Source organism: Polyodon spathula, chromosome 7, assembly GCF_017654505.1.
Source record: "Polyodon spathula isolate WHYD16114869_AA chromosome 7, ASM1765450v1, whole genome shotgun sequence".
In the NCBI taxonomy this organism is placed as follows: Eukaryota; Metazoa; Chordata; class Actinopteri; order Acipenseriformes; family Polyodontidae; genus Polyodon; species Polyodon spathula.
Window position 1 is genome coordinate 19,076,974 of NC_054540.1, and position 19,821 is coordinate 19,096,794.

At 35.6% G+C, this 19,821-nt stretch overlaps 1 protein-coding gene and 1 pseudogene across 2 annotated transcripts in view; both read right to left on the bottom strand.

Moving 5' to 3' along the window:
* The window catches only part of LOC121318309 (cAMP-dependent protein kinase type II-beta regulatory subunit-like), a 34,123-nt gene extending 31,679 nt beyond the window's left edge, over nucleotides 1-2,444 (bottom strand). For both annotated transcript variants that reach the window (XM_041254829.1, XM_041254830.1), the window contains exon 1: nucleotides 1,922-2,444. In XM_041254829.1, the coding sequence (XP_041110763.1) occupies nucleotides 1,922-2,180 (259 nt within the window). In that variant the 5' untranslated portion in view covers nucleotides 2,181-2,444. The remainder of the gene's footprint in view (nucleotides 1-1,921) is intronic.
* Nucleotides 2,445-10,505: 8,061 nt separating this feature from the next.
* LOC121319027 lies at nucleotides 10,506-18,216 on the bottom strand (annotated as a pseudogene).
* Between the last annotated feature and the right edge of the window lie 1,605 nt (nucleotides 18,217-19,821).

The following is a 19,821-nucleotide window of genomic DNA, read 5'->3' on the forward strand; positions in this document are numbered from 1 at the left end:
CATATATAATGTAAGCCTAATAGTAAATATAACTATGATCATATTTATTTTATCATAACATCTGGTAAATAAACTCACAGGAAATGTATTTAAAGAATAAAACTTGAACACATTTATGCAGGCTTAAGTAACTCAAAGCAGTTTTCACTGTGTTCCTTTGGTGCATCTGTTTAGTCAGTTATGTCAGCCTATGTACTTTGTACTACATTGGACTCTTTCAGATGGAAATCTCTTACATTATGATGCATGTGTGTATTGGCCAAGTTCATTAATTTAAATGCCAAAATGTTCAACATTTAATTCAATATGACACCTACATAACAGGTTTTTTTACCTACAATAAAGTACTCAATACATTTGTATATGCTACATCCGAGTTGTGACTTGCAGGCAATAACATCACTCCATTAAAGTACCATTTTGAGTTTTTGTATGATTACTGTCTGGATATGTAATCTGTACCACATTTCCAACTATTTATTTTATTTAACGTATCTACAAAATATCTGTTCCAGTTCCAGGAAACCATTTATTCCAATAGTATTACTGACATTTTCTTTTGCTTGTATTGTTATCATGTGAACAATCTTATCGTATCACTGCAACCCTACACCTAAGGTTTTTCCATAAAAATATGAAGTCAGCATCTGAAGTGGTATTTTTAGATATTAGCATCTGAAGGAGTGGCAGGTGCAGCAGTGGCAGCTTCATGTTTATAAAAACAATTATGATTGAGAAGCCACAATATTACATTTTGTGGTTACTTGATCTCTTAAATGTTATGAAGGCACTTCTCCAAACACATACCTAGACTTTTAAGCATAATCAGGTAGGCTACAGCAAAAGGAGATGCTTTCTGGTGAGGTTACCAACACAGCACATATCCTACCTTGAAACCACTATAAAACTTGCATTGGCTTTTTTCTTTTAGTTTGTTCTACTTTTATTAGTGGTATCGGCAAATTTACAAATGACAAAGAAGACATTTAAAAAGGATAACCTTTTGCCAAAATGTAGTTATTTTACAGGAAACCCCAGTTGAGAAATCCACTATTAATACATTACAGCAGCCTTAAGGAATACGCAACCCTTCTATAAGGAAAATATGTAGGTCATGAAGAACATGTGTCCCTATTCATCACTGTAACATTAAGAAAGCTCAATTATGCTCAAACTCTAAAATAAGTCATTAATTTTATAATAGAGTACATATTAACAAAGTCTGTCAGACATAACATGAATGATGATGAATCAAATCCCTCAAACAATAAACGCTGAAACGGTTCAATTACTCCAGGTTTTGTTGATTTCTTTATATCTACCATAACATTTGAGGTTGCCTGAGAAATAACCTTAAAACATTATTTTATTTTAAAATTATTCTATGCGAATTTAGGCCTTTACATTTTATGCATTTCTTGAAGATTCGTGGTATTCCATTGGTATGCATGCATGCGCATATATATATATATATATATATATATATATATATATATATATATATATATATATATATATATATATATATTATATATATATGCAGTCCCATTTGAAATGTGTCTTACAAAAATGTGTACGCAATTTCATTAAAACGTACAGTATATGAATGCAATTGGGGGAGAATCTTTCAGTGAGCTGAAAGCTTATTCTGATTTATTAATAAGTCTATTCGTGTATTATATGGTTACACTGACACATTTGAATTATTCGTTTTTAACATGCAAACGCTTTTCTACCATTTTAACTAAACCTTTATTTAAAATAAAAAGAAATAAAAACAATAGCAGGAATAATATAAATATGCGCCCTTTTTTTTTTTTTTTTGAAGCACGAATGCACTGCAGGGCTCTCGACTATGTAACAACTTGGCGCAAGATGAAACCTTAATAATAATAATAATAATAATAATAATTTATGTTACCTATGAATTCCTCATCTTCCTCATCCTCTCCGTTTTCCGAATCGGTTTGCATGGGCTCCTCGACAAAGTTGACTCCCTTGCCAGGTCTAAACGCCGAGTTTTGCTCATGGCCAACAGCTGCCTCTTTGCTCTGACTTTCCTTCAGCTTGGTGAAATACTGCAGGGCAAACTCCACCAGATCTCCCGGCTGGTTCCTCAACACCTCCACGGTAAAGCTCTGCAACAGCTCCGTCAGCCCTGCAGGGATTTCTATACTCATTCCTATAATCAATCTCTGGAGAAATCCGTACAAAATAATATTATTAAATAAATCAGCGCACCCTATTTTGTAACTATAGTGCAAGTCCTTCGTAACAGTTATATGAAAACGTTTCAGAAAACCGATTAATTCAAAATGTGCAGCCTTACTGATTTCTTCCCCAAATATGCCTTTTCATGTTAAATCCTGCCTTCCTTGTCAACTGAATGAAAATGGCAGTTGGAATTGTACTATTGTAGAATATTTTGCTGCTGGTTAGCTATAGGAAACCCACGCATGTGACCAGAAACCATGGCAACCACCCATCTAGGGATTGCGTAAGCGAACCGCTGCAAACTTGCTACGAATACCTAGTATGGTTTGGCAAAGTTCATTTGTGTTCTTATCCCTAACAGCGCTGCTCATTTTCTTTGGTGAAAGTAACGTGAGCACCATAAAAAAGGTGACAAGTTAGCTGACATGTATAATTACGCAAAACTACCAGTTAGTGTAATTTTGAAGTTTTGTCTTACTTATAAAACATGGATTGGTTATTCTTGTAACGTTACAATACGTTTGTCTTCTTATTTACAAAACACGAACAAACTTAGATACTGTATCAGCCCCGTATCACAGCACCTGCAAACTGTATGAAACTTGGATGGAAGTAATCCGTACTGCAGAGCGGCTGGGTGGGATATTTTCTTTTCGTTTTAATATTACAACCAACATATTCAGGTGACTGCCTAGACAAGTGTTGTATGCGATATTGATTAGTTAAAAACAACACTGCAATATATTATAAAATAATTATAGTATCGCAATCACTTACCGTCTCTGGCCTAAATTCGAATGTTTTACTGATTTACTGAAGTAACTTGTTAGATTAAAAACGGGAGTATTTTACAATATATTACTGCATTTCTAAATATTAATATGTCTCACAGTAGTGATATATTAAATTCAAACCAGATCTACCAACAGTGTCGCAGAAGGTCCCCGCTCATATTAGTTTTATTAAAGATAACCGTTTGGCGCGTGCGTAATAACAACGTAATGTGATGTTGGCACAAATATCATTAGGGCCTCGTTCAAAACTACCGACCCTTTTACGCTACTCGTGTCTGTCTGTCCGTCCGTCTGTTACAATAGCACTATACGGACTGAACAGTCTTGAAACATTTCTATACCATGTAATGGATGTAAGCGACGTGTGTTTGTGATGGTCTGCAATGACCCTGCGCTCTGATCTGGCCAGGATTTCAGATCAGATTTACTTAACGTGAAAACACTTCTGGAACTTCAATTCTTGCACTCTTTCGTGGTTTTATGTTCTTGGCTGTTCAAAATATTTTATTTTATACGTGGTAGATATGTCTGTATTGTCTGTCACACAATTTACACTCATAGCCAAAAGTTTTGAAAGGTATCCATACAATCCTTCCCTTTCTTTGTGTCATACTTGCATAGTTTTTACATAGCACTAAATGTCTTGCGTTATCCCAACATAATCCTTGTGTTTTTCTGGTACAGAGAGTGGTATTAATGGACTGTAGTACACATGTGCTCGTGGGTCAGCCTAATGTTAGGCTGTGTAAAGTAGATCACTGTCCCCTTACCCATGCTTAAATCCTGTTTGCAGTTCAGGCACATACAAATTGGGGATATACCGATTGTTAATTATTGGGATTTTTTTAATACTATAATTCTTATTGTTATTATTGTGTAGTTGTAAAATAGGATTTCTATTTACTTGCAAAAATATATATTTAAGCTTTAAACTGAACACAAACAGTGGCACTGGAACAATTTTTAAAGTGGGGGTGCTGAAAGCCATTGAATAAAACTATTTAAAAGAAGCCATGCAAAGCCGCACCCCCAGCACCCCTAGTTCCAGCGCCCTTGAACACAAACAGTTTACTTGTTAGTGTTTAGTGCGCAATTCAAGTGTTTATTTAGTTCAGTTTAAGGGCAATTTAAAAAACCTGTCCTACCCCAAAGTGTTCTGGAATTATGGGGCCAGGTGGCAACCTTAATTGGATACCAGAATTTCTGTCCCCATCATGTGGAAACAACTCGTAAACTTACAAAACCTGTTCTGTAATTAAATGATTTCCAACGAGGAAGCCCAGTCAAATGTGTTATTCTTACTCCAAGTGAGTCACTTTACCTGTCTGCTAATATATTTATTTATGTAAAAAGGGCCCAACCCATGTTCGCCTACACTGACAAATGCATTATTGATATTTCTTGTTTTGTGTTTGTAATTCTTTTTTAAATGGATACAGTTCATGTGAATGTACACCTATTATTTAAAGAACCAGAACTAACAGGATTGAATGGAAGGCTATAATTCTGATGTCTTTGTACTAGAACAAAGTATACAGTTCTTAGTGGGTAGAGGTCAATAGTCTACAGTTACTGATAGCTGCCAAGCAGATACAACAGTCCATATTTTTCATAACTGAAATACAGCAGGTCAGTGATCTGAATATCTTAAACTGTAATTTGATGAGTCCTCTGTAATATATTGATTTTAAATAGCTGGGAACTCTGCCAGGCCCACAATTATATACTACAAGGGATGCTGCCTAATGACAGTCGAAAAAATGTAAAGGAAAAAGGTCACAGTTTGTGAAGTTGTAGGGTAAAGTGGACCTGAACATTAAAGAGCAAATTGATCAGTAATAATCAATGTGTTCTTGTTGTTTGACCTGTCTGGGATCAATAACATCTTTTTACTCTTATTACATTTTTGGCACTTTTATTCATTAAAATAATAGGGTTTTTTTTCTATTAATTTAAACAAACGATGCAAGAAATGCATATCTACTTCGTTCGTTACAGTCAGCACTCGAATGTCCATTACTCAGATGCACGTCAGTAGTGTTTTACCGCCCTTGTATTAAGAAATAAAATCAATCCCCATTATATATATATATATATATATATATATATATATATATATATATATATATATATATATGTGTGTGTGTGTGTGTGTGTGTGTGTGTGTGTGTGTGTGTGTTTAACAAATCACATGCGCTTTCTGACTCCATCACCATCTCTTCAATGTTACAGTGTACTTGTTTATCTGTCACAGCTCTCACACAGCGCTTCCTCCAATTTCACATTACAAAAATGCTACAGAAACAAAGTGATCGACACAAGCTACGGTAATGTAAAAGTTAATCATTAAACAATTTTAGATACTGCAATGCATTTTTAAAAAAAATCTGTGATCCTTTGTTGCTTTTGTGCATTTTCATTTGCAAATGAATTATGACACACCAACTACAGTACATCTAAATTATTGGAAAAATAAGCAGTAAGTGTAACCATGTATACAAGTTTGTACAGTAGTATGCTAGAATGCTGATCTCCTGCATTAAAAAGTTGTGAGGTCAATTCTCCAAGCTGCCTAGGATGGAAGGCTCCCCAGTATTGGCATTGTCAGTATTTTCCTTATAATATGTTATGTTTTTATTTAATTTTATCCTAAAGAAAACAGGATTTCTATGTAAGATCGGTTCTAAAATATATATATATCATATATATATATATATATATATATATATATATATATATATATATATATATATATAATCATATTTTAGCAAGGGAGACAGTTGTCTACAAAAAAACATGATGCGTCAATTAATTATAGCTGCAGTTTTATATGACACATTCTTTCCTTATTTAATTTGCTGTATTTACCGGTAAATAAGTCTGAAACTCCTACAGGCTGCTGTGCAGTGCCATCAACGAGAGAGAGCCTTTGTGGAGCAAGCATAAAAAGCAGTCAAGTGGAGAAAGAGAAAATTTGTCTGATCTTTAAAGCTTAACTATGATAATTTAATCCAAATGTACAATGATGATGTACATTTTCAGTCAGTCCAGGTATGAATCTATGGAAGCTCAGAAATGTTCTTCTTCAACGATATCTCTGAGCATAGCTGTTGTATGTTTCAGGTAATGGTAGGGCTAGCACTCTGTAAAAAGGAATGTATTTGCATAGAAACTGAAAAGAGGGCCCCACTTGAAAACTTCATTTGCTAAATACTTTTAGAGACAGAGTGGAGAGACAGGCAAACAGGTCAGTCTTTAAAAATACAGTACTTGCATTCCTTGGCAGTGGTGGATCATCTACTAACTTTAGCTTTTGTGTTAGATTGTGAGAGATTGTTGTGTATTTTACTTCAATATAACCTTTTCTTTTTTTGGTCCCTATCTTTCTTTGTTTCTTAGTGCCAACTACCAATCAACAAACTAAAGTGAAGAAGTAGAATGGATGCTTGGGAATCAGCCAGACAGTTTTAGAAATGTTTTTCATTGTACATTCTGCTAATTGGTTTAGCATTTCCATTATTCATAGATGTCTGTTTACATTTTGTACTTTTAAGAACAACTGTCTTTTCCACGAATGCTACTGTCCATCTACCCACAATGTCAACCCTTTTTTCTTTTTAATTTGGTAGTCACCAATTGTTTTTTATCATTTCTTCTCCCAATTTGGAATAGGCAATTAATTTTAGGCTTAGCTCACTGCTTCCAACCCCCGTGCTGACTCAGGAGTGGCGAAAACAAACACACGCTGTCCAACGAAGCGTGTGCCATCAGCCGACCGCTTCTTTTTCACAATGCAAGCCCACCATGCAGCCACCTCAGAGCTACAGCCTGGGAGGACAACACATCTCTGGGCTATAGGGCGCATTCTGCACTCCACGTGGAGCGCCTTTACCTGATGCACCACTCAGGAGCCCTATGTCAACCCTTTTACACATTTTCATTAACATTCATCCCTTTGTAATAATCTCAAAAAGGTCATTTATATTGCAATACATAACCTATATAGGTACAATTTTGAAATAAGTCACAATAGAATTAAACTCTTAGCTTCCCCTAACCACGTGCCAAAATAAAGAGCAGAACAGACTACCTGGATCATTATCAACTGACTTCCAATTTTCTTCCCCACACTGACCCCATATGACCATTTTTATTATAGCAGAAATGCACATTAATGATTTTGTATTATAATTAGGAGGTACAGTGGTACACCAATTGTAGTGTGGTAAACTCATGCACTGGTTTCTTCATATGGCACCACATCCTTGTGCCCATCTGAGTTTATTTAACCTTCATGGAAAAACAAAGTTCATTTTATTGAGTAAGTGTGTAAAGGTTTTACCTGTGTATGTAACACCGTGGTTTTTAACCCAGGTCATGAGGACCCACTGTGCCTGCTGGTTTTCATTACAACTGAGCTCTCAATTACTTAACTAGACCTTAATTGAAATGATCATTTACTTAATTATACCTTTTTATTTGTTTTCAGCTCCTAAAAAGTTGCAGGATTGAAGTTACTTACAGAATGTTATCACTAACTTGAAATCTGTAGTTTAGTTGTAATTCTAAATAATGTATCATGGTAAAAGCATTGAAAAGAGGTAGTACAATACACTTAAAGCATAGAAAAGTTGAATTACTATAGAAGTTCACCATGGTAAACTTTTATGAGGTTAATATTATCACTCTAGCAAAACAAACACTGTGTATGCAGCTTTTCCAAGCAAGTAACGACAGACAAACATCAGAGATATCTGGAGCTTTCACGTTATTCATTTGCAGCTGTGCTCCAAGCTCAGCTGCAGCAGCTTCCACATCATTGTGCAGATTCAATAACCAAATGAGATCTATTGGTTTGCATAATTAAGAGATGGGTATTGTTAGGACATCCTGTACAACATAGCTTGTATTTGAGTTTGCATGCCTGCTGCCCCACCTACTATTCCTAAAATCTTCTAAACCTTTCAGCAGGCAAACTCATAATAACTCCTTCACTTTGACTTGTGACCTAAGATGGATTCCATATTTGGGGTCATGTACCTATTTGGGTCCCAGGAGATAAAAGCCTTACTCTTCAAGATACAAACTTGTTGTATTCTATGATTCTCTTTGTCAAGTTCAATCATAAGTATCATACAAGAAAAACGAACCCTTTGGGGTAAATTTTCTTTGCAAAGCTGTCAAATCCTCCCAGAAACCATAAATGGTAGTGATTTAATTTCTGTGTTGCTGACCATATCAACAATACACACCACATGCTTTGACAAAGGGTCTTAATAGTTGGTACGCAGTTGTATTCTATGATTCTCTCATTAAAGTTCTGTTACAGATGGTTTCCACCATTTCAGTGCCACGTTAATTTAACCTCTGACCATATTAATGATACAGACTACTCGCTTTTAAGAGAGTTTCTTTACAAGATGTATTCTGTGAGTCTCAATAAAGGTGTGCAGTAGAAATACATCTTTTCACTTTTCACAGTTTTTATGTTATAGACAATGATACAGATCATGCTTACAAACCATTTGATCTCATATGACATACCTCAGATTGTGCTGTTGTTTTTGTTCACAGTGTTGCTGTTTTCTTCCTGTCTTGGAATTGCTTGAAAAAGCATAAATTCCCCAATACAGTATATTAAAACCATTCATATCCTCATATAAACTATTGTCATGTACAGAAGAATTTACAGTCTGTCAAAGATAAATAATGCAGTTTGTGATACAGGTGAGAGTGCAGTGATGGAACTTTTTCTGTCTGTTTCACAATCAGGGAAACCATCATCTAATTCTTGCTTTCTCATTGGTTTATTTTTAAGGTTTTCAGTTAGTAAGAGCAATTGCTAATCATAAATAAATACTTGACTTCAATAAATAGCCTTTAATTCATAAAATATCCACTCTTGTTTCAGAAATAAATGTGTGCTGTATATTTCAGGCTTGATTTAAGAATACCCCACACCCAGAACGAAAACTTTTTGTAGAATTTTGATGTCGTCACACTGTCATTACTATCTGGTTGATAAATCATTGAAATCTTAGCAACAAGCTGAGCTCTCTGTTCAGATCAAGCAATAAACTCTTAGCTTACAGTTCATGAGATCATAGCATTGATTCCTGTTGTTGAAAATATCGCAATACAAGATACTTTTCTTATAATATTTACAGCAGTTATAGCATTTCTTTGAAAATAGTACATCTTTTACCGAACACATTTTTTATGAAGTTCTTGTTACAGTCTAACGAATCTGAGTCGCCTTGCTGAGACAAAGCATATTAACTTATGTAGTTCAAAAATGAAACTTCTAATTAGTAATAGTGGTAGCATGTTGGCACCAGCATAGAACATTAAGGAATCCCTTTTGTGCTATGAGGGAATCTTAATTAAAACATTTAACAAATAATTACATTTAACCATCATGGAGATATGAAAAATAATTTTGTAAGTAAAACTGGAACATTTCTGTATATCATTCTAAAATATTACAAAGTTGTTGCCACGTGTGTTTTATTACGTTCATATGATGACTAAACTGTCACCATGTTTATATGTCTCTTGAAATGGAATTGCATTTCAGTTTAGAATTTACTTAGACTCATGTTTAACATTAGAAGGGCTAAGAGTGGACTAAATACAGTAGAACTGTTCCTGTTTATTGGAGCATGTACAATTTTAAATTTAGCTGAACTGCACTTTCACAAATCACTTCACCAATCAATGATGGTTCAAATGGTGAATAACTCAAACTTGGTTGTGCATTCTGACTTACAAGCTGAGTCATGAACTAAGATGTAGGTTACTGTTCAATGATTTTGTTTTTCATCTCAGGCCACCTTAAGATGCAGAACAAATCTGACTGTACAGTCTTTGCATAAGTATAAGGAAGTCTGTTTGCTTCTCATGTGGTCTATCTGAATAACAACATCCGACTACAAGAGATACATGTTTGTGAACACTCTGGCTCAACAAGTGGAAAAAGGAGGAACAGAAAGGTGAACACTGTTCCTCCTTGTGAATGGATGGATCTTGTTTTTTGCCTTTTAACTGATTTTTAAATCGAGTTTGAAGAAGCACAAATATGCTTAGGTGTTAATTGAAACAAAAACTAAGGCAATACAAAATTTGTATTTGTTTCTGCAGGCTATAAAAATCAATTTACAAAAATAAGCATTAAAGTACATTGTACAACTTGAAATAGACACTAAAAATATAAAAAATATATCAGCTTATATTTAATAAAACATGGTGAAGAATGAAAAATTTGCTGGCACTATGCAATATAATTAAATCTTGTTTGCTGTGATATCTATATTTATGTAAGAGTATGGTTAATTGATGAAAATCTAGCACTACATGTTTAACTATCTGGTTACTGAAGCTGGTCAGGGATGAAAATACACTGGAAAAAATGTGGAGCATATGTTATTGTTTTTTTCTGAACACCAGTATTAATCTTCAACGGAACTAGAAGAAGAAACCTGGATGTGTCAGAAAGAGTTACACTGAACACTTTTCCACCCCTTGCTTGATTCCAAGGACAAGATGCAAAAACCAGTTGAACTGAACAGTCTAGCCTTTATCCCTGCAAATTTCAATCTGGTCAAGAAAATGCCTCTCTGCATCTTCCTCAGTCATCCCCACGGGAAGGGCCTCCCGGATATACTCAATATCCTCTTTACTGGTTAGCTGTGGCATTCCTGTCATCAGCATCATGGAGAACAAGATAATCAGAAGGTTGGTATGGTGCCGCAGAGCCAAGTATGCTTTGATGCAGACATCCTGAGAAAAAAAGGCAGCATAGTATATTTACAGAACAAACAATAACATTTTATATCATTATAATACCAGATTTATATTCAACATGACAGCCCTAGCTGCAAATAGGTCTATTTTCAACTAAAAAAATTGTTCCCTTACTGTTCCCTACTAAAAATAGGTCTTAAGTGTACTTTTAATTCTTGTAAAATGATTTCCCTTCATAAAATAAATAAATAAATAAAGAACATGACAACACTTGCTCCACAGCCTTTGAAAATCTTAACAAATGAAGAAACAAAACGTTACATCAGATCTTTATTACTCCGATCATACTTGGAATTTTTGGAATTGAGGGCTTGTTTTCTTTCCAAAAGTTCCCATAACATTCAGAAAATCTGGCCTTAAAACAAATGGCACTCTTTCCTTGCTAATCCCAAGGAAACTTCTGTAATTTCTAAGGATCTGTCCAAAATCTATGTGAAACAGATTACCTAAAGAAAGGAATATTGTCAAATAAGGTGACAGATCCTAATACAAGCATTACATGCTGAAGTTTCATCATGACAAAATGTACATGCCATGTACCCTGACGGGATAACTACAGCTGCGATTTCTAGTGTTTACAGTACACCAGGGAATCCACATGGATGCATCGACCATTTATTTTTAGGGCTAATCCTGGGATAGGTGTTTGATGCAATCCAGGGCGATTCAGCAGTGGTGTAAAATGCTATTTTCTTTTTTAGCTGTGGCTGGTATGGTACATGTAGGTAATCAATCCATGATAATTTTGTGCACTATAGTATTGCGACATAGAAGATTAGCTGAAATCAGTTTCACTTACCTGATTCTGTGATCATAATGTTGTCGTTATGCCTGTCTTCTATCCCCAACACATATGTGGCAACGCAATAACCAGCACAAGAATATACAAACCTCTCCACAGCCTGCTGAAACTGAAGATTACAGTACAGTGTTAACCAGGGTTGTAGGGATGTGCAATAAATAAATATTATAAACAAATCATTACTTAGAATGAGTACGTAACAGGGGAGATGTTTACTGCCAAAAAAACAGTCTATAACAGTCATAGTGAGGTATTTGATTGTGTGTGACAATATTTAAACAGAACTGAATCGATATAACATAAACAATGTTTCAGCCTGTGTATGTATGATTTTGCTTGCCTCAGCATTGTGAGGTAATGACTTTAATCAAGGACCTATGTCGACTAAGCCTGACTGTGGGTCTACATTTCAGGAGCAAACTAGTCCCTGTTTGAAAAGCAGAAAAGACTAACATAGTTTTAGAAAAACAGCACGCAGTGTAATGCTCCTATACCACACACACACACACACACACACACACACTCTATGAACATGTTTGAGGTCTCAGTATGAGTGCTATTGTATCTGGAGAAGGTTACACACACTTTTACAATCTTATAGTAAAATACTACCTTGTCTTCCATTACACATTTATCTCCAAGCCAGTGGTTTAATACTTCATCTTTAAAAGCTCCAGTGTTGCCAGTGGTGCTCTGCTGGATGTTAGCTATGGTGGTGGCATCTTTAACTATTTCAATCATCCCTGAGGAGACACACATTAGTGGTTATAATACACACTGTAAGCTACCCCACAAACCTGCATACATTTAAACAGATTCACCTATCTTGTTTCCAGTAGAAATGCAGCCATATGGTAACAAGGATAGATCCAAGGATTCTGTCTCCCAGATTGATTCCATAATGAGAAGAATCTAATAACACATGTCAAATATTACAAGATATAACACACGCCAAATATCACAAGATAAAACATAAGCCAAATATCACATATCATAACATATTCATCTTTTTATTAAAATAAAGTTATCTACTGCATGCAACTTACAAAAATGCACTTATGGCTCCCCTATCGTTATAAACAAATTAAACAGACAACAACTGTGATGAAGATAACTGATGGTTTGGGACTTATGCAATTACATCCTGCAAGAGGAATAGCAACAGTAGAAGTGAATGGACCACAGCTGAACACCGAGGTCTGTTTACGCGCTGCATGAGTCAATATAGCCCTTACACAAGAAGCTTGCAATCCTAGCACTCTTATACACTGCTTTATTTTTAATATACCAACTATATTTGTTTTCTATTCATGACCACCCTTTATTCAGCCAAGTGATTTCTGATGACACTGCTTTGAATTGACTTTGCTGTGACGTCAACCGATATTGAGAATAAAGCACGGTGTAACTGTCATATATTGGGTCACTGGCATACATTAGTTGAAACGTGCGCTCTGACTGGCATCAGTCTACAAATGCAGTTATGGTATTTTTTGTTATCTGATACTTTTTTTTATTATTTGCTATAAAGATAGAGACACCTGTGGCAGAGCAAAGCTCTGCCCTTTAAATTGGCAGGGATGGGGTTAACTTCCCCTACCTGCCTGGGTTTATTATGTTCAGGTGGCTGGGGTTGATTAGTTGATTAACGATCAATCAGCGCCCAGCCACCTGATATAAAAGGAGGCCTCTGCTTCTCATTTGGGGAGAGGGAGCTGAGGAAGCAGGTTGGTTTTTTTGGTTGCTTGGAAAGTTTGAATCCAGTGAAGGCATTGCCCAGCCTGGAAATTGTTATTTTTCTAAGTTTTGCTTTTTGTCTTTCTTTGTGTTGAAATTGCTTTGTTTTGGCCCTTGTGCCCTTTCATTTTTGTGTTTATTTATAATAAAATAGTTATTTTTTTTGAACTGCAGTCTGTCTCTGGGCCTCTTTCCACTCGCCAGCCTGCCACACACCCTATTAAAAATGTTATTGTTATAAAGTTATTATAAAGGGCATACAGCACATTATTGGGGTTCAGATTCCATTTGGGTTTAACGTTTAATTTCTCCATTGATTTCTAATGTTTAGAGTTTTGAAAAAAAACTACCTGTAAAATGAACATGTTCTGACGAAGGTCATCTCCATCCTTAAAGATTATTCCAATAGTGTCACTGGATAGGGTTGTGGGGTCGGCAGGTTTGAACTCAAGCCACAGTGGTTTCTTCTTTGATGCCATCACTTTACACTGCTCAATCTGCAGTAAGGATAGGGCAGTGCTTTAGCAATTTCAATGTTACACTAATACCACTGATATCGTTCTGTATATAGAGTATCGGGTTATATTTACCACAAGTGAACCTGCTCTGAGGCCAGGGTCGTATGGGACTTTGAAACTTCTTGGTAGCCCTGATGTGTGAAGTTTTTCAAGTTTCTGTCTGAGCTGGAAAACAACTGAAATTGACAGAAAACCTTGTGATATACTGTAGGACTGTAGTGTTGTGTGAGAAATAATGATCTACCTAACCTGCATAACCCACAAAGACCAAACTGATTTATTTTGCTGTTACATATCATATGGTAGTGACTGCAAATATGTGACTCAACACATATACATATATTCCCCCTTTAGATACATCTAAACTTTCACAACTATATTACACTTTTCTCTTACTAATATGCCTCTGAAAGTTAAAAATAGCCTGAGATTATTCAGTTCACACTAATTTGTTTATTTTCCACATATTTTTACACCTGTTTAGTTACATTATCTAAACTGTCTAAATATATATATATTTTTGTTGCTGTAAAACCATGTACAAATTAGATTTCATTTCTCATCTTCAATAATAGGCAAATGTTTTTATAAAGGAATTACTTTAAGGGGAACTTTGATTTTTACGTAATAGAACATACTGCAACTGTAATACTTTTTGTTCTACTGTATAATCTATTTGGGTATACTACTACCTTAGAAGATAATGCTGATAATATAACAGCAGTATTTACACCATGATTCACCTAAAATAACTTACTTTACTGTTTAATTTATTCTGTCTGACACAGCATTTTCATTCTCCATTTGGCAGTGCAAGCAACCTTCACAATAAATGTTTTTGATTATTATTATTTTTATTATTTATTCATTTAGTAATTTCACACTGCGCTACAAATAACTTCAAAAACTACACTTCTCAAAATCCTGTGGACAATTTTCTTTGGTGAATATGAGTGCTTATTACATTACACATGCCCGAGAGCATACAAGATCAATATTACACTGTTTCTGATATCACAAACCAGGGAGACATGTGAAGATTTCTAAAGGTCAACAATTGTATTACTATTGTGTGCCTGACACTCATTATCCATTGTTATCCATTGTTATCCAGTTATCCATTACAGTATATAATATCCTTGATACTGGAAATGAGGAATACATACACCCGACAACGGGAAATAAAAAGTCTATTATACAATAAATAACAATATGCATTATAGATTGGAGTTGTGTTCTTTATAGAAAAGCAAAGGGGTAGCAGGAGGTAAAGGGGTTGGACGTGAACAAAGTAAAAATACATACCCCTTGATAGTTAATAGGCATGTTTTCATACTTAACACAGCCTTCACAAATAATAATAATAATAATAATAATAATAATAATAATAATAATAATAATAATAATAATAAAATATTCAATGATTCCTACAGTTTTATTATTGAAGACAATTGAGGACTATTGCATTCCCCACCAGGAATTTAAAATAGTACAAGTAGCTAATCATCATAATAAAAACAGGGAGTTTTGGTTAAAGTTTTCAAAGATGGAGCTGTATTTCATCTTTTGATTGTGTAAACAAGGTTTGTAATACAACATGTTTCACTGGGCAGATACCTTGTACTGAAACATCATATTTGTCAGCAGACATTGCTTTTATTTCCTTGGAGATCTCCTGCACTGCTTCACTAATTTCAACTTGCTTCTTGAAGTCACGTAGCATGGCTTCACCACAGCCTTGAAGGTATGCCTCTAAGATCACTGCATATCTCTGCTGGTAGTGCATGGACTGGGCTATTTCACTTCTTAGAAACCAGAACAAGAAATGCCCAATTCTTTTCCTCTGGAAGAAACAGTAGATCAACTTTCAAAAACTACAAAAACAAAGTACATAAATATATTCATGACGTTGTTCTTTTGTACTTACCTTTAGAGCACGTTTCAGCAGAAAACAAGCCAGGGCACTGTCATGGTAAGGCTCAGACTTCACAGCCTGTATAAATGAATGGGAAATGCAACAAGTGGATAGAAAACACATTAATTCAAAAGATCAGGCTCTGGAATTAATTTATAAAAGGTTTGGTCAACGGTTTTACGAAGAAGCAATTTCCAATATCAGAAACAAAATTATATTAAAATTTTGTTTTTGTTTTTCTTCACACCTAAAGCACACATACACACACACACCCATTCAGTAGCTCTACAAACATATTAAATAAAGATATTCACATTACATACACAAATTATGCAAAATAGTTCAGAGAGGATTTAAATGTAACTGACAGTTCGTTGTTTTGTTCTGTAGAGATAATTTACTTAAAATCGAAAACACACAGGCTGTATGCAAATAGTGTGAACAAATTAAACAGTACAAGCTGCAACAGGTACCACAGAACATCATCATCTCCCAGAGTCTCCAGCTTTCTCATTGCAACGGTGCGCACATTCTCATCTGAAAAGTGGCAGTCTAACAGCTGCATTGCAAGCCCAACGTCCAGTGTGCTATGATCCCAGGCATCACGTTTCTTCAACAGCTGATGTGTTGCTAAAACCACTTCTTGTTTCCGCCATTTAACTGAGCTGAGAAACTTGAGATACGCTTTTGGACACTTCATGCATTCCTGCTTGAAATGCCACAGCAACTCTTTGTCTTCTGGCGTCAGAGGATGCAGTGGATCAATTTTCTCAAACTGTTTGCGCAGGTGATTAGGCATCTCTCGTCTTGACCTCTCACCTTCAACCTCAACTGATTCCCAACCTTTTGGCAAAGCAATGGGGTAGCATTATTTATTCAGCATCACAGTAATGGCCATGGATGTTTCCTTATCAGGTTGGTAGCCGAGGTGAGCTTGTCAGCATTGACACTGCTATGATCTTCACTCTTCTCTGGCATCTTCCACATGTGGAGGAAATATTACCCTTGCCGCAGCAGCGAGCGGTGGTCTATCAGTAGGAGGTTAACATAACAGAGCAAGCGGTTCTTACATTTGTAGTCAAAGTTGACGCTTTCTTGAAACTCAGCCTTAGTGCTCTGAGTTAGAGTTTTTCCACAGTAAACCTGTAGGCTAAATCGGGCACCTTTCGGCAGATCCTTTATCTTGATATCCAACTCCAGCCATGTGTTCCACAGGACCTCTTCATTAAATGGTTTGGAGGAGGTTCTCTGCTGAGCCAGCAGCTGTTGTCCATGAAAAATACTGGCTTCAACAAAAACAATGAGCTCTGAATTTTGGGGCAGCATGGGGATATCAATACCAAGGACCTTGACTCTGAATTTTCTGTTACAATCCCACATAGAAATGGTAAACACTTTCTCATGGTCCTTTTCTTCTATTGTCAGCTGTTCATGAGACCCTGCAACTCCAGTGCAATCATCAACCAGTGACCAGTCCTCCTTGTGAACAACATCCTGGTCTGGATCGGGTGCAGACTCCAAAACAAGGTGGATCGCCTCTGCATTTTTCAGACACTGTCTCACCCAGTAGAAGTTCTTAACAGGGTTGTCCCCAAAAATGTATTCATCTCTACCGCAAACTCTGAGAACAAAGTCTAATTCACTGTCTTCTTCAGAAATGCCAAGCAAAGACTTTTTTTAGCAATGTTGGTGAAAAAGTTCTGGAGAATCTGATCAGGTTTGTCATCGATTGATACTTTTATGGTTTGACTAGCATTTCCTCGGTGGATGACAACTAAAATATTATTATTGCTTATCTTATTTAGGATATATTCTGGAAGAGGCTTAGGAGTTATCCAAGGATCCATGGAATAAGGTTTTGGATCCCGGTTTGCTAACTCGATCAGTCAGCAATTTACGCCTAGTGAACTCAAGTTCATCATCATGAACATTGCTGACATCTGTTACATCATAACCAATAAGACATTTCAGATACCTCTCATACTGCTCCGATTCCTCAGTCGGTTGGGGTCTGGAAACCAACTGGATTCTTCCTAAATCTTTTTTCAATGCTTTCCAATAGCGTATGCAGTCCAGTGTGTGAAACATCTGATGTTTGTTATATACTTCATACCAGTGCCCTTTCTTCTGGTAAAGCAGTATGCACTGATCTCGGGTACACTTTTGGTAGAACTCAGGGCTTACACTTTTTTCAACTGCTTGCATCCACAATTGGGTTTTAACTTGTTCGACGGCGCAGTTTCCAGCAACATCAAGCATTAGGGTTTCTTGTATTTTATTAAACTTATTGTACGTAGGCAACACAAACTCAATCGCTATTTGATCCATTGTAACCAAAGTGTTTGATGATACAAACACTTTCATCTTTCTCCTTCTTCTCCTATTCTCTTTGAATATCACAGGCTGTTCATCGTCACCGTGCTGTTCCATACCCAGTGAAAACTAAAATAAATTTTAAATTGTTTAACTGTACCAATTAACCCTCCATCCAGTCTCTACAGTAGTTGATTTATTTAATTGTATCAACTGAACCTGTGTTGAAATTGCCTTCTGGAACCCCTATTGGACTCAACTTTATTATACTCATATGCTATTTTTGGCTAGTCAGTGAAGTGATCCATAATTTCCAACTCCTTCCAAGTAAAAATCTAATTAACCTCCCTTTTCTTAAATGCTCACTTGATATCAAATTTATGTTCAGAATTATTCCTTATTTTGAAATTGTACCTTTTTCCAATACGTTTTTTTATTCCTTCTAGTTTCAATAGAGTCTATGTAAATGTGTTATGTTAAAACTAAAACGTTGGCAAACATGGAAACATTTAATAAATTAAATGCAATCGGTGATAAATACATTTAGATTTCATTATACAACTGAAAAATGGCCACATCAGAATACCAAACCTGATATAAAAAAACAAACAAAAAAACAGTTTAATTGGGTAAAACAGTATTTAACAGTGCAGAATGATTCAGTGCCTTATGATATCAGTAAGCCTACATTTTATAATAATATAATGCATGTACTTGCCATATGTAAAAAAACAAACAAAAAACAACAGTCTTAGGTATTAGTTCTCATTCTGCTATCCAGAATCAGCAAAGGGAAGTCTTACAACTCAGGAAACGAGCAAGACGTCTGAATATAGAAACCATAACAGAGAGTTCCTATTTATTAAAAAAAAAAAAATGCAGTTGTTTAAGAAACAAAATATATGATGGTTTTGTTGATATGTGATACACAACCCTAAATATAAAACATGAATGGTACAACTATTAATAATACCTTTACCATGAAGGACTCATCTTTGAAGGGCAAACTACATTTTAAAAAAACTTAATAATAAAAAAAAAAAAAAGGTATCTTCTGAAACCCCAAAACTGATCTTTCAAAATAAATACACGAATGATTTATCTTATAAACAAGGCAAATACAACAATTGAAAGCTGACCAGGTGTGTGATTACATGCGGTTAGGGCAGGCATCACTGCTTTAGCGGCTCCCAAGTGCTTCGGTGCACTCGGTGCTCGATGCATAGCGCCTCAGTGCATTCAGCACGCTTGGTGCGCACTGTGCTCGGTGCACAACGCCTCGGTGCATTTGGTGCACCCAATATGCACGGTGCTCGGTACATATCCTTACACAACGACCCTTCTGGTTGGGAGGGAGATTTACAACATCAACACTTTCTCTCTTTATCACAGTCTGACTAATATATTGATCTGTTTGTTACTTCTTTTTCAGACTTTTTTTTTACACTTCATCTTATGTCTACATATTTATATAGCAAGTAAAAGTACCTTTGTGTAATTTTGTGAATATTTTTACTGTACATTTTTTAAAAATCCCTACAACTTCTCCAATTTATTCAAAATTTCTAGAAAGGCAACTGCATCTGCATGGTGTGTGATGATACACATATAACATCACTCAAATTTCTGAAGAAAACCAAATTCATGCATTGTGTAGTCCCCACAGAAATCTGTAGTAACATTTCCTAAAATCTGCAACGAAACAGAAGGGTTTTTATGAAAAAC